The 15,630-nt window shown below is 31.5% G+C and overlaps 3 protein-coding genes across 3 annotated transcripts; 2 read left to right on the forward strand and 1 right to left on the reverse strand.

Moving 5' to 3' along the window:
* Window positions 1-4,519: 4,519 nt before the first annotated feature.
* On the forward strand, window positions 4,520-5,655 carry mRpL13 (mitochondrial ribosomal protein L13). Its single transcript, XM_074130546.1, has 4 exons — window positions 4,520-4,687; window positions 4,777-4,900; window positions 4,989-5,143; window positions 5,358-5,655. Exons 1-4 carry the CDS (start codon window positions 4,664-4,666, stop codon window positions 5,586-5,588), a joined length of 534 nt encoding a protein of 177 aa, XP_073986647.1. The 5' UTR covers window positions 4,520-4,663; the 3' UTR covers window positions 5,589-5,655.
* Window positions 5,656-7,148: 1,493 nt separating this feature from the next.
* On the reverse strand, window positions 7,149-11,228 carry Gclm (Glutamate-cysteine ligase modifier subunit). Its single transcript, XM_074130541.1, has 5 exons — window positions 10,729-11,228; window positions 10,361-10,544; window positions 9,628-9,815; window positions 7,902-8,016; window positions 7,149-7,426 (listed from the first exon to the last, which is right to left on the reverse strand). The coding sequence occupies exons 1-5, from the start codon at window positions 10,828-10,830 to the stop codon at window positions 7,287-7,289; spliced, it is 729 nt and encodes a 242-aa protein (XP_073986642.1). The 5' UTR covers window positions 10,831-11,228; the 3' UTR covers window positions 7,149-7,286.
* A 237-nt stretch (window positions 11,229-11,465) lies between these two features.
* Window positions 11,466-13,440, forward strand: LOC141455458 (transmembrane protein 14C). Its single transcript, XM_074130547.1, has 3 exons — window positions 11,466-11,690; window positions 12,065-12,254; window positions 13,008-13,440. Exons 1-3 carry the CDS (start codon window positions 11,615-11,617, stop codon window positions 13,084-13,086), a joined length of 345 nt encoding a protein of 114 aa, XP_073986648.1. The 5' UTR covers window positions 11,466-11,614; the 3' UTR covers window positions 13,087-13,440.
* Window positions 13,441-15,630: the final 2,190 nt, after the last annotated feature.

Genomic DNA, 15,630 nt, shown 5'->3' on the forward strand with positions numbered 1-15,630 from the left:
TGACTTGACTGTGTCAACAATTAAAAATTGCAGCTTGATGCGCGTCTAGAATTTCCATACAGTCAACTTAGCACTGTGCTTTCCAAGCTGCTCACTTATGGCAGTAGAATACTGCGCTTGAACAGTAGGCTGAATGCTCTTAGTTCGTGCACCCTCGCGATTCATTTTTCCTGGAGAGCGTAATGCAAAGTGTTGTATTTAATAAAACCTACATTTTTTGGTGAACAAAGCCCCAGGATGTTATGCCAATGAAAAAAATCATTTTGCGATCAGACTTAAATCATTGAAAGATTTAAGTGTAACCGAGACTCATGGAACCTTGAACATTGTGGAAATTAGTGAATTTTTCAGGTGGAACATAAGATGCCTTGAGAAATTTTCAATAAGAGAAAGTTGTGTGAGTGCTCCGAAGGGATTACATACTCCAGGGAGCTTTAAAAAGAAAATCGTGGAAATTTCAAACAATTAGGAAAATCCATTTCACAAGTTGGTACGAAGAAAGTCATTTGTCATGAAGTTTTTCCAAATCACTCACAACAATAACAGGAAAGTAGTAAGAGGTAGATAAAATATAAATCCATTAATCAGTTGACAAACTTTTATTTTACAGTTTATTCCGTTTTGAATTTAGTAATACAGCAATTGTTACCATTCCTTTATTTTTTTAAGAAAACATTTACAAAATGTGGACATTTTCCTTGATCATTAAATGTATAATAGTTTGGAAATAGATGTTTTTTCATACAACTTATTTGGAGTGTCAGAATAACCACGCTTTTGTATTTTTAAAGTTATTATATGTATTTTTTTAATACAGTGTTTAAAAAAGAAAGACTTCTATAACGTAGTTGACTTTGCAGATGACAGCTTATTTAATACTAAATACTTTACTTTCCCATCATTTTTATGAAAATCTTAGTATCTTAAGCCAAAATATTACCAAAACAGAATATAAAATTTAAGTTATCTTTTGATTTTTGAGGAATTCCGTTAAAATTACACCCTCCATTTGCTAAAATTAAAAAAATTAAATTCTATGAAAATTTCACATGAACAAAATACTTACACTTGTTAACGTTACATGAAAAATATAAAATAAAAACTCTGAAATAAAAGGAAAGAAACATGGTTGAATGAATAAAATCAAATTTCTCAATTTTCTATCGGATGTTACTAATCAAATTATACTATTAGATGTACCTGAGAATATAATACCACACAGAGATAATGAAACATCTCGATGGAGCAGAATATTAATAATAAAGCTAGAGATAAATCTTCTTACGACTGAATTATTGCCAAACACAAATCTAATCAAAGTGGATGCCAAAAGTTGTTACGGTATTGTTGGACAGCTTCAGTGGTGCTAACAGCAGTAAAGAGGGAAGCCAGATTGCCGCCGGACGGATTGAAGCTCCTGCGGCTCACTGCTCTTTGACGGTTTTGTAATTAATTATCATTATAAGTCAGTGGTTTGGTTAAACAATTTAAACTTTACTGCAGATGCTTAGCTAACAAAATAATGTTTCTACTGTTGCAGTCTAATACTGGTTATATCTTTATTAATTAAACTCAAAGATGCATATACAATATATACATTTTACATCTATCTTCTCCACTGGAGTAATATCTAAATTACTTGAGGAAGCGGTTAACTTCAATCAAGAATCATTCAAATTAGGTTAATGTAACTGTTTTATTGTGCATTTAATTACCAAAGAAAGGTAAAGCCAGAAAATTCTGATGTGAACATATACACATAGATTTCTCATTATAGAATTCTAAAGGTTAAGACTTATACAATTTCTCTAAAATTCCAAAACTGCTGGAAAATTTTTATTCCTCCTAAATCCTCAGTCTCCAGTCTTCTTGTTAGTTATCCCTTCCAGCACTGGTAAGGTCAAGCTATGCCTTCAACTCATGGCTAATGGAGGAAACCATTACACCTGTCAAAAACATGAGGTTAGTACGCAAAGTGTAAACTAATTTTTGTAATGCACTTCAAATTTATTTTTGCCCCCTTCAGAGTTAGCAATGGATTTAAGTTGAGAAACTTAGTTAAAATTAAACATTGATTTTATCGAAGTTGAATGGAATTTTCTGGGTTTCTTAAAATACTTAGACGCCATAACCTTCGAAATTTCTGGTAATGAGGACACATTTGCCCGGAAGTACATTAATTTCTTAAAGTGTGCGAATAGCGCCCATTTTCTAGGTGAGCTAAGAATTAGTTTGTTGCAATTCTAGTCCAGACGTTGTAGTATAAACCTCAACAGGATCACTTTTATTACGTTCCAACAGATACAATACCATAAAGTTAAAACATTATAGTTATAAAAATCTATTTAGTTTCCCATCTTCCTAAAGAATTTATTTTAACATAGTACTTTCTACAAATATAATAAGTACAAAAAATGATAATTTGTGAAATGTTTTTATAGAGGCAATCTGAATCCCAAAGTGAATCCATCCGAGCTCCAATTGTTTATTATGTCACTACTCACTTAAACTTATGAAATCTGGCTTTTGGGTTGCATATAAAATAGACGTTAGATTTTTCTGCATTTGTAATCAGTGAATTTTCGCACAATACTGCTCTTAAATTCTCATCTTTTTTTTAGATGAAAGCGAAAAGTATTGAAAAAATGTATTAGTATAAAAGCTGGTGAAAAACTAATCACTTAAATGGTATAATTATAGAGCAGAGTAGAAGAGTGACTAGACAGAATATGGCATAATATGAGATAAAGTTGTGTAAACTAAACCGCAAGTTCGAATTTACATCACACTTTCAATGGTTAAGGGAAGGAAGCTGGCAAGAACGGTCCTAGAACAGTTTGGGTGAAAGCAGTGAGTTTCCCAGCTAATTAGAATATGTACTAGCTATGTTAGGAGGACCCTTGCTGGTCACTTTACAGAATGTTTCTTTGAACATTCCAGCCGCATTTACAATCAAAGACCCTTCTTTACAACATTGTATTGCATTCACCATCCCATCAAGTTAAACCACTCGTAAATCATCTGAAACCCTTCTATCTTTTTACAAAACGTTCTTTCATTCTTTTTTATAATACATTAACACAAATATAATAATTATACTGAGATTTATATTTCATTCCACATAATAAACAAGAAGTTAATTGCAACTTCATTACTTAAATAAACGGGATTAACGTGATTATTAGCACACGATCTTAAGTTCCAAATCCACTGCTGGTCAGGATTGTCTTTAAGGAAAGAAAAAAACGGAGAGGGAATAAATAGGAGTAATGTGAACATTATTAGAAATCAACTTTGGCTTTTGAGCGATGGTATAATAAATTTAAAGATTTGTAGCTTTCTAAAAACGAAATTTCTTTCCATAAATTTTAGCTCTCTCGTTTTACATTTATGATTAGAATTGATTTAGATTAAAAATGTGATAAATGTCAGAACTTCGGCTTCTGATTTACTGCGGGTAAAATTGTTTTGTATCTTATTCGAAAAAATAAACATAAAACTTTGTTAGCAAAGGAAAATATATTACTCAAAAAACAGATAGTACAAATTTTAGCCGCAAGATAACAGTACCTACCAATTCCTAATTTATGTGTTTATAAAAATCAACACCAGATATCTCTACTTCCTAAGCCTGAATTGTCCTACTGGAGAAATCAATGTAAAGTGAAATCAAATCTTTTTTATAATTTTTTTTATTGATATTTTTCAATAATTCATCTGTTAACGCACGTGAATCATTATACTGATTTTAAAGAATAGATTACATTAAAGCAACACTTATAAGAAGCTTCATCCCTCTACAAAACAGCCCCAAACTATAGAATGTATTCAAATATAAGTTACAGATCTACGGGTATGTAAGTATGTAGGAAGTGAAAAGAAAATTATTCTTTCCGATTTCGGAAATATGAATCCTTAAAATCCGTGGTGTATACAGCTACTTCAGGTATAGCGATTATAACTGTTACCCATAAAACAGGCATGAAATAAAATGTATTCCCGGACTTTTAGCTAGTGAGTTAATGTGAGAGAATCTATTTTCTCAATACCACTTTTCCTAATTTCAGATATTTCAGGTAAAAACTGAATATTGAAAATGTCACCAGTCAAATAAAAGAAAGTAAAACATAAATAAAATCTATTGTGACTCAATTATCGTCAGATGCATACTCACATTAACACTATAGTGAGAAGTAATCTAAAAGACTACAGATGAAATAATGGAAGAAATGGTACTTCAACTTAAAAAATTTCAATTTCCAAAGAGAAAAGAAAGTTTCTTTAAGGGAAGTAAAAAAAGGACAAAAAATTCTTATAGAGGTTTCTAATTTGAACTTTAATTTTAAGATCTGCAAACAAGGAAATATACATATGCTTTCAATCAGCCAAAGATTCGTTTTGGATTATATTTAAAATGATAATCTTGAGAAGTACTAAGTACTAATTCAATTACATACAAATGTTTGAGAATTAATTTAAATTAGTACAAAAACTAATTCCACCGTCTGTAGGAAGTTTCCTCTATAATAACCTGTAGGAGAGTAACCTACTTGAAAATGGAATGTAAAGTAATGAGAGCGTTAAAAATGAGTGTTATTATTGTTTAAGAATTATATTTTATTTATTCTTTGTTATTGTTGTTTAGTAATAAAGTTAGCGTATAATGTCTGCCTTACATCGTGTGACTGTAAGTATTGTTATAATACTTAAGTTTTTGAATAAAAGATTTTGTTTCTTTTTTATATTCGAATTCATTTAATGTTTTTACTTATTTAGCAATGGAATGCATTTACAAGAATTTGGCATATGTTTGATGCGAAATGGCAAAATCCCTTTCATTCTGCTCCACTCATAACAAAATATTTGAAGGGAACTTACAAACCTTTTTATCATCCAATGAGTTAGTACATTTAAAAACCAAAAAAGAAATTCACATTATTATCAAAGGAGATAGAATTTTGGTAAGAGTTACTTCATTTTATATATAGGTGACTGTGGTGATATGGTTGTAGTAATTAACAGTAAGGAAATTGCACTCCCTGGAGACGAATGGAGAAAAAGAGTTTACTTTCATCATACTGGATATCCAGGAGGAGCTTCATGGACTCTTGCCTGGGAATTACATAACAAAGATCCAACTATGGTACTTGACGTTTTCATATTTTTATGGCCTAAACGATTGATTAGTAATATAAGTAGAAACGTAGCACACGTTACATTTTCTATGGTTTGAAAAAGTATAGATATATTAATTAATGGCCAAAATATAAAACATTATTGGGATAACGGTAGTAAAGTATCTTCCTACCAGCTGTTGATCTCATTCTTTTTGTTTTTTAATGGCACTTAATTTTTAGATACTTCGAAAGGCGGTATATTCTTCTATGAGAGGTAATTTACAACGAAGACACACAATGCAGAGGCTGCTTATCTATCCAGATGAGAAAATACCTGTCGAGATATTAGAAAATGTGACCAACCAAATACGGGGAAGTAGAAAGGCGCCAAGAACTCTTATCAGCTATGGGGATGAAAGTGAAACGTTCCCTAGGATTGCAAAATTTCCAGAAGATTATGTTTTAAGGTAGTATGTAATATTTTGAGATTTATAGGATAGAATACTTTTTTGTGAATAAATATAAAAAGTTTTAAAAACTGTGGAATAAGTTATTCCTTAAATGTTTTCCTTCACGTAATGTTTATTTTGGACTCCATTTACTTATGATGGATTGGAATGAAAGTTTAACGTAGTATCTATCATTCACACAGCTAGGTAGGTAATGTGAATAAACCTGAGGTCAAAAAAGATCGGTATAAAACTTGAAAACTACTATTTTTTCTTCACTTACAAAGAGAAAACTTCATTCAAATTAGCTCACGTAGTTTTGAGTTTAGTTTTTTAGTACAATTGAAGGATATGTTGTTCAACAGTCAAACCATGTATATTCGCCTTTTGAAAAGAAATAGAGGTACTTACTGCTCAAAAATTTAGGAAATAAATTAATTGTAATTTGTTACACAAAAATTTTCGTAAATATCCTAAAATGTCGTGGTAATCAAGAACGTGCTAATTCCTTAGAGAGTGATCTTTTTAGCTACTCAATGACTTCAAAATTCAAATGTTTTATTTAATAAAAATTTCATAAATCACTTTTTTTAATCTGTTGCAAGATGCAAATGTGAAATCATTAAAAATAAATTTAGAGCGATTTTTTAATTTGGCGATTTCCGAAAGCAAATGTAAGGGGGTTAAGGTGTTCTAGATCTTTTAATAAAGTTAACGTGTAATATTTGTTCTAGCATTCTTTATTACATTATTTAATGTTGTTAAGGTGATGTCAACAAAAGTAATGAACGTTTAAACTTCATTTAAAAACATACAGTGCATTGATCAATTAAGGGTACAACAGAGTGTAATATAAAATGATCATAAATGTTTAGAACTTTAACTCTTCGTCAATACTGTTAACAGATATTAAATAATTTAAAATTTATTCAGTTGATATAAGTATCACTTACTGCATGCACTATTCCAAGGGATTCCAAAGTTGAGGATTCTATGAGTCTCGATGATCTTATTTTAATGAATCCCTAACTTCTTTAGGAAGTATTACAGGACGGTTTGGAGAAAACATCTCCACCAAAACTAAGCACAAAATCTCCGAATTTCTCTTCGAAAAATAAAAACATCTCTCGTAGATTTCTTTTTACTCCTAATCTTCCTTCCTAGCCGAGTAAATCTGGTTTGTAATTTAATACGAATGCAATTTGTCTAATTTACCAGAGTTTAGCCAACTCCACATTGTGCTCTTCGACTATACTACCCATATCCTCTCTCCACTCTGTCAAACCACATCTAAGCACCCAATAATAATTTAAGTACAGAGATGACAGCATTAATCTTCTTTGTCATTACACAAATTAAATTTTAATAAACATTAAATGCATGGTTAACTGCAACATTAGATAATATCGCTGATATCTTCACCAGAAAACTTGCTTACTCATTTGGACAGCCAAGCTCGAATTTTCAGAAAAAAAAAACTGAACTGTGTCAATAATCAATAGAAATTTTTTTTGAGTTTTGGAAAAATACTGAAATATAGGAGTCGGATTATTTTTTGTAGCAAACAACAAAGAGAACTATGTTTACATTTTACAATGTAGTTTATTTTTACACTAAAAAATAAATAAATTTGTAACAAAATAATTCAAAATATTTGTCCTTTGTAATTACTTACAACCGGTAATAATTATGTAGTTCTTAACTGTGCATTTCGTTTTGTTTACAAGCTTACTCCTAGTATGTAACCTTTTGTAGCCAGAACTCCACGACATTTGTAATGTGCCTGAAACCTTGTGATCCAAACTTTTTTTGGTTCCAATTCGGGCACAATTTCCCTGAGTTTCTCCTCTGGTAGTATTTCTAAAAGATAGATGTTAAATGCAATTTAAAAACGTTAGAAAGATGTAATTCATATTGATATGTTTCAGTCGCTTTGTCTGAAAGTTAATTTCGTAGCCCTTGCTTCCGAACGATAGGTTGGAAAGTGATAGGGAGACAGAAGTTAAATATCCTATCATGCCTTTCGATTTTTTCCAGATTTTTTCGAAAGTTAAAAACGTAACATGGAGCGGACGTTTTATTTTAATTTTATTTCTCACTATTGTAACAATCACACAATCATCTCAGAAAGTCTTAACAATCACACAGAGGTCCAAAAAAAAAACATTTCTCAAATTGCACACACTGCTCTAAGCAGTAGTTACATTCGTTTTCTATGAATGTTACGAGAAAATTGGAAAAGTCTACAACACCTGAGTGTGAAAAATATTGAATTAATTTAACAGGATCCACTGATGAATAAAAGACAAAACATTAACAAATAAAAAAGAAATACCTTGAGGATCGTTGTGCGTAAGCAGTTGTATGTCATGAAGTTTAGCAAATTGTTGCAACGCTGGTGGCACCACACAACATGAATTTAAGCTGATCTGAACAATGCTTGGTTTCACCTGCAATTTATATAAAATATTAACACAAATTAAGCTTGATTTTAAATATGTGTAACAGCTAAACTTCTAAAAACATCATAGGCCTATATACTATAGTTTAGGATATATCTAAACCTCCTACAACATTTTCAACTTTGTCGCCGTTCATATCTAAGCATTTTTAGCACCGCTGCTTATTAACCCTCTGCATAGAAGCTCTTCGCCTGAGATTTGAACCAGTTGACAACGGCGACAATTGTATAGACAGTGGTGCGTCAAAGAAGAGGAAATTCATCAGCCAGGGCACTAATCATCAATCGACGATCAGATCGAAGTTTTTGGTCTACTTGAAAAACGATTTCATCGGTCTGGACACTGGACCTGCCACTCCGTTCTTCATCATGGGCATTTATTTGTTCGTCCATTTCTGAATTCACACACCATTGTCTTAACCTTTCCTTCACTCATTACTGTAGATCCATAAACTAGGCACAACTCTTGCATGTAAAATCCTTGATTCTTTTGCAAGCAAAAAAAAAAAACATCACACCGCGATCTTCACAGCTGGCGGGAGCAACTATTATCGCGGACATTGTCTGCTTGCGCGGATAGGCAAACGACTTCTGAACCAAAACAACTGCAATAGCTTCAGCAATAGTCAATAGATGGCACTGCACAAGTTTAACTGTGTTTCGACGCGCCAACATTTAAACTGCCCTTAATTTTCGAATATGCCTCGTATGTGTACCTAGAATGGAAGCGCCAATTTACGAGAGAATTCTTTTTTGAGTTTTGCTCGAAAATAAATCTGACAATTTTCTTTGAACTTGGAGTCCACCCTTAAAGAACTAAAACCTTTATTTATAACTTTTCCCAGAAAAATTAATTTGATTGCACTTCTGAGTTTGTGGGCTGGTATTACTAACTAGCTATGGCCCAGGACTTTGTAAACGAAATATGGGGGCTCAGTTGATAATGCTCAGACACTCACCGGGAGATCCGAAGTTTAAGTCCACATACCTTCTTTTCATTTTCTCTTTTTCGGAAGGTACTGTCAGGTGATGGATAGTAAGAACTGTATCAAGTGTAAACTTTCTAAAAGGCCGGCAGTGCTCTTGAAATGCTCCGACGCGCCTAATTTTTTTTTTTTTAAGACCAATGTTAAGCTAGCTCTTCGCTTTTTCTTTTTTCATAGGAACAACCTTCTGTAATTAAACTTTTTATGCAGCAATTTTATTGTATACATTTAAACCCCATTAATACAGAACATGATTAGGGAAAGTATTCTTTAGTCCAATATTGTTTACTTTAAGAAACTAATTGCAAAAGGAAAATGTAGTTAAGAAATTTTAACTAATGAATTCAATGAAATAAAGAAATTCCACAAGAAAAAAACACCTTAACATTTATACTCTATGTTGCAGAAATACAGTTTGTATTTTGTAACAGTATGTTACAGTTACACTAGTAACATATACCTCTGAGATACATAGAAGTATGATTCTAAAAATTCGATGTTTGAAGAATATTCGTAAGTTAAAACATTTGTGAACAGTTTGACGAGAAACTATAGTGGGTTCCCACCCGTTATATATTTTTTTAATAAAAGCTTTTACTTTATGAAAATTTTACCTGCACCATTTCATAAAAGGCAACAAACTGTTCCGTATCCAAATCTGCGATCCCAATCCGACATATCTTATTTTCTATGACAAAATTTTCTAAAATTTTCCACACTTCGTATAATTCTACATCATTTCCTTTAGGTTTGTAGGAAAGAACTAATGAATTAATGCATTTTGTTTCTAAGTATTTCAAGCCTGAAAAAACAACCAATTAGAATGACAATCTTAAATAAAAAGTATTACCTAAAAGAAGAAAAGTGAATTGATAAATAAGTTTTAGTCAATATTTTTAATTTTTGAATTTTTTTCATTGTTTCTTTATTCTTTCTTTTTTAGTTTTAATCAACATTTCATACTGCAATTTCGCGTTCACACGAATACCTCGAAATATCACCGGTGTGGCATGATTATTACTTGTAAAAGAAAAATTATCTTAACCTTAACTATCTAATTATGTTAACTCCAATATTGAAAATGTAGTAAATTCCGCAGTGTTGGATATTATCAGTCGTAACACGCATGTACCTCTGACGGTATGGTCTGTTGAATCAGCAAGTGTACTATGAAACGAAAAAATAGTTGAAGTCACATTCTCTACATCAAACTGATTAATCAACTTCTGATGTCAGATAAATTCCGAAACCGTTCAGGAATTTAGGAAAAAAACAAGCGTGCTACCACGGATAAAATCAGCGACATTCATAATTACTAGCATACTGTCTGGAAAATAAATTACTTACATTTTTGTAAAGCTTCTTCCAAAATTTGTGCATCTCCAAAATCCACAAATAATTTTACACTGATTAGCAACTCATTTGTGTCAACATCGTGGGTATAAACAGGTTCCTTACTTGTGATCTCAAGTTCATTACCTTTTTTTGCTTTTCTGCAGTTGGTCAATGCCAATTTCAAACACTCCAACAGCTTAAAATTATATATTTATTTATATAAAATTATATATGCCTATTTGTGGAGGATTTATTCTGTAACTACGTCTAGTTGCATACCAAAGTAGTTTGGTTACATGTAAAAGATTCAAACTTCATCTAATTCAGAATTGCAATATATTTTAAATTATATTAAAATGTTATTACATAAAACAACATACCTCATCGGTAGACTTTTGTCCTGGTTTTTTCACAATATCGTTCAAATTCAAAACATTACCAGTTTCAACAGTGATTTTTGTAACGCCACTAGAATCAAGCATTCTAGGCGCTTGAAAGTAATTAAATGTGGTATAATTTGTAAGGATTATTATTTTTTGAAAAGAAGGAACTAACAATTTCCAATTGGAATCTGAAACTAAAACTAACAGTCATGTAGATGGTCTACGTAATGCATTTACCTGTAATTTCATTTATCCAGGGGCCGCTAGGGGTCAAGTAGTCTGGGTGAAGGTAGGACTGATCACTAATTTGTAAACCGTGGAGTCCTGTTAAAGATCCCTATTAATTCAATTGCCACAAAAATGCTGTTACTGACGTTTGATATTTCTTTCAATTAAGAACAATAAGTAATCAGTCCTCCACTATCTCTAACTAATCTGTCCAAGATTAGCTCTAACGAAAACAGGTGCTGTCAACAAAGTAGACGAAAAAATTAAACGTTGAGTTTGAGAGTTTTCATGTCTAAGAGAACATGAACATAAGCTCAAATTTTTCTAAATAAAATTCAATGCTCTCTATTTTTAATATTGCTTTGATTCAGAATGTTTATCTTATCTGGAATCTATTCCTTTTGAATGAGTCAAGCATTAACTTAAAAGCAGCAATTTATTTTTCGTTTACTCCAACCATCGATTAATCTTATACTTCCAAACGTTTTCAAAAGTTTTGATCATTGCTTACTTCTGCGCAGACTTCTTGAGGTTCTAACTATTAAGGTTACTTTTAATCGTAAGCAAGCGAATGATTAAATAAACAGCAGTCATTCTTATTTAGATAAGTGAGTTGGCAAGTAGTTAAATAACTGATGAATAGTTGTCTGTAAAAATGGCTATAGATCATTATGGAATAATGTATGCTGTTCTGGTTGGTTCTGGTGGTGCTTATGGCTATATGAAATCAGGTAAAACATACCAATAATTTTCTTATCAATAAAGTTACGTATCAATAAAGTTTACCCATCAATAAAGACGAACAAGTTCTTGGAATGATTTCATTAAGGGTGCGAGGCGTCTGTAAAATTACTTTGTACGTAAAGTGTTATCGAAATAATTACGTTATTGAAGCCAGAACTTGCAAGTTTTGTTAAGATTTTTGATATTAAATCAAGTCTGGCTGTTAACAGCTTAAAACAACAGATATTTCTGTGTGACTCTTGAGTGTTATAACAGAGGTTTACAAAAATCTCTGGGAACGAAACTCTTATTTTGTTTCTATTGATACTTTAATTGTTGTATACACCTTTTGTCAGTTTACTAATTAACAGGATGATTTTAGGTAGTGTACCATCGCTAGCAGCTGGACTGATTTTTGGGACGTTGCTTGGTGTCGGAGCTTTCCAAGTTTCAAGAAATGCTGATAATTATCAGCTATCTTTAGGGACATCTGCTCTTCTTGGAGGTCTTATGGGTTATAGATATTACAATTCAGGGAAAATAATGCCAGCTGGTCTCTTAGCTGGAATCAGGTTTGTAAACTCGTTACATGTACAAACTGTTTACATATAGTACAGTGCAAAAAGTAAAAGAATATGGCTCTTCGGGAACGAACCTGCTGAAGCCAATAGACCATTCACTGTTACGAAACAACATTAGAACTGTATACAAACAATAAACCAAAATTAAAAATTTTTCACTAAACTGTAGTAGTAAATGAACATCACTGAAATTAAAGTAAAATCTAAAAAGAGTAATATTTGCCTAATGTAAATTACAACTGATTATAGTTAATAATATTAGCACTCTAATTCACTGTACTAAAGTTAATTCTAGGCCGTATTTATTAATAATTGTTTAAGTGACGTCTGGTTTCCCAAGGCGCAGCTACCAGAAAACTTATTGTACAATTTCCTAGATAGAAATAGATAAATCTCCCTTCTTACAACCATAGAGATTTCTTTATTGTTTTAATACGAAATTACCTCTTCTGGCTCAGAGCCAAATAGCACCTTATATTAATAATTCCATCTTCATGTAAGGGTTCGAAAGAAGGTAGTTGGTGTAACCTTTCAACTTACGTAAGACAATTTTTTTTTCAATTATATCACTAAATATTGAACAATGAATTATTTCATTGCCTGCTTAGATACAGAAGTAAAGCTAGGTCAGTATTTGCGTTACTAAGGACTAGAATACATTTAGATATCTATCTGAAATATAGAAATTAATGAATGTTGTTTAAATTATTTTATAGCTTCTCATGGCTTTATTTCTATTTTCAGCGTTGCCATGGCAGTACGGTATGGATCTATGGCTTTTTTTTCCAATAAAGAATTCAAGACTGAGAATATTAAAAATTAGTATGTATCCTTTCTCTATTTTTGATCAGTGACATAGTATTACTATTTAAATAATTATGAAATTTGAAACATTTAAACTTTTTTTTTTAATGTTCGTTTTCTAATAATTGAAAATAATTTACAAAAAAATATAAATATATATATTTTAGAGAAATTTAAATCTAATTTATATGTATCTCTTGTTAGCACATCTAATGCATTGTATCTTACTTGTTAAGTTTCTCTAAATAAACTTCCTTAGCAAAACTACTTTAACGGAATGTGGGGAACTATTTTGATTGAATGAAATAATTTGCCTGTTTATAATTTTCTTATGTAAGCATAAATAAAAATACTATACATTTTTCTTCTGTTATATATGTATAACTTGAAGTAATTGGCTTTTTCCTTACCACATATTTTGCTAAATGCTCTTATTGGGCAATTCAGCCCATCTGTAAAGTTCAATATTTTTATGGGGAAGAGTTTATATTTTGTATTTGTTGATTTAGAAGAAATGAACAAGAATCATATTTTTCCTGTTTTGCTTGAAAAATTTTACTAGTTTGTTCTTTAGTAAATAATCAATTATATCTGATGAAACTGCTTGATGAAGTGAATAACGAAATCAGTGTGTAATACATTAAGACTTGAGTATGTTAAGATTAATTTTGATTGATTTGACATCAGAAAGTATTTGATAAGATTAAGTATTTTGTGGTATTTATCAATCGTCCGTCGTAAGTTAATGAAGTATAGTTTTGCATGAATGTCGGCAGAAAAAAGTTTTAAAGTGAATTTTTGGATGAATTAATATCTTTGCACACGTACTAAGAGTATATTTTTACTTTTGACCACTTTCGGGATTAACTACCATGTACGAGAAATTCAGAAAAGAATTCAAGCACAAAAATAAAAAATGATGGAGAATTGAAAGTAAACTAGAACATTGGTTTGTGTATTTATGTACCTTGTATTAGAGATAGGTATGTGGAGGTAGAGTGAATAAATCTTTGCCTTTCTACCTCAATCGTACATACAGAAAGCTAATAAACACATTAGATACATTACCCATTAAACGGATACTGAAAAACATTTTGTTTATTGTTAATGTGTTCTCTGTTAATTTTTATTTTTGTATTTGAATCTCCGCCTCTATTTCTTAGAAAATCTTACCAAATATACTAGATATTAGTAGATATTAGAAATAAAGTAAATTAAGGATTCTTCGTTAATTTGTAGACTTTCCTGTATTTAGTTAATCAGAAATGTTATAGGTAGTGGAAAGAATGTCTAGATGGTGACATCCAACTTCCTTCAAATAACAGTCTAGCAATGAATAATGATCAGCACGATATGAATAGATACCAAGGTGGGTTTTTACAAAACTTAATAAGCATAATTTATTACGACATTTTAATCTGATTCGAGTGAACTTGTTTTTGGAGCTCGCTCTCAAAATTATCTTTTTTAGTATGACCCTGTAGACTAGTATCATGCATACTACTTTGAGATCATAATCCAAATTCTAACAACCTTATAAGTTAAAGCTACTGTGTGGTGTTTGGCAATACAGAAGGTAAGTAAGATGAACAGCCAAAAAACCAAAACCTTTAAGTGTGCCAGTCAGTGAAAAATTGCGAGAAAGGACATTACTTTTTGTTTACTATCTTCAGGTATTAGACCGTCTAATCCGGTGAACTTTAGTTTACATTTACAAATGCATAATGAGTTAAGGGAACGCTAATTAAAAGGAACAATAAGGCATCCCAGGAAATCAAAAGGAGGCTGTTGCAGGCAAACAGATGTTATTTTGGATTAGCTTGGTTGCTCAGGAGTAGGATGGTTTTAAAAAAACTAAAGCTGTCTTCTGCTAGTTACACCAAGGTCAAATACCGGTACTCACCTATGGTTTAGAAACATGAGTTGACTCCAAGGTGGACGAAAAGAGGCTTCAGGTATTCGAAATGGAAATTCTGCTACGGTCCCACAAAACAGGGTACGACATAAAGACTCATGAATTAATGGACCTTTTTCAGGAAGCCGATGTACAAAAGGTGTAAAGCTTAGCAGAGTCTCCTTCATTCATGCTGTTAAAGGAGAAATTATACTGAACCAGAAATGTGAGGAGGTACAAACGGCTATGAATTATTATTATTTAGAAAGATGCCAGAAACCTATTAGGAATTAGGGTTTAGAAGACTGCAGCAAAAAGTAGAGAACGCCGGACTCATTAATGGCCTGTAGCTTTAAATAATAATTGTAATTAGTCAATGAAGTAAGTAGATTCTCTTCATCTATTCTGAATGAAAGAGCGTTTCAGTGTAGTTCCAGGAATCCGTTTGGAGTAGAGGGCGAATTAACTAAACTAGTGGGGTAACGGGTAATATAAGCGTCCCTCCACGGTCAATATTAACTCAATATACTTTTATATACAAAAATATTGGAGTGGAATCTGAAGTATAGAAGTACTTGATCAATACTGAGAAAATCTGATTAATAACATTATTGATGCAATATTGGCATTAATTTTGATAGTGTTTGTTGATAGGTTCGATTAACAAAA

Source organism: Rhodnius prolixus, unplaced genomic scaffold (genome assembly GCF_049639745.1).
Source record: "Rhodnius prolixus isolate KJV_2025 unplaced genomic scaffold, Rpr scaffold_4, whole genome shotgun sequence".
NCBI classification, from domain to species: Eukaryota; Metazoa; Arthropoda; class Insecta; order Hemiptera; family Reduviidae; genus Rhodnius; species Rhodnius prolixus.

Excerpts from the sequence above, each read along its gene's own strand:
- Gclm (XM_074130541.1), bottom strand. The coding sequence starts at position 10,830 with ATGCTTGATTCTAGTGGCGTTACAAAAATCACTGTTGAAACTGGTAAT. Across the intron at positions 8,017-9,627 it reads CCTTTTATGAAATGGTGCAG|GTGAAACCAAGCATTGTTCA; the intron begins GTAAAATTTTCA and ends TATAAATTGCAG. Across the intron at positions 7,427-7,901 it reads TACGCACAACGATCCTCAAG|AAATACTACCAGAGGAGAAA; the intron begins GTATTTCTTTTT and ends TCTATCTTTTAG.
- LOC141455458 (XM_074130547.1), top strand. The coding sequence starts at position 11,615 with ATGGCTATAGATCATTATGGAATAATGTATGCTGTTCTGGTTGGTTCT. Across the intron at positions 11,691-12,064 it reads TTATGGCTATATGAAATCAG|GTAGTGTACCATCGCTAGCA; the intron begins GTAAAACATACC and ends GGATGATTTTAG. Across the intron at positions 12,255-13,007 it reads GGTCTCTTAGCTGGAATCAG|CGTTGCCATGGCAGTACGGT; the intron begins GTTTGTAAACTC and ends TTCTATTTTCAG.
- mRpL13 (XM_074130546.1), top strand. The coding sequence starts at position 4,664 with ATGTCTGCCTTACATCGTGTGACT. Across the intron at positions 4,688-4,776 it reads CTGCCTTACATCGTGTGACT|CAATGGAATGCATTTACAAG; the intron begins GTAAGTATTGTT and ends TTACTTATTTAG. Across the intron at positions 5,144-5,357 it reads ATAACAAAGATCCAACTATG|ATACTTCGAAAGGCGGTATA; the intron begins GTACTTGACGTT and ends CTTAATTTTTAG.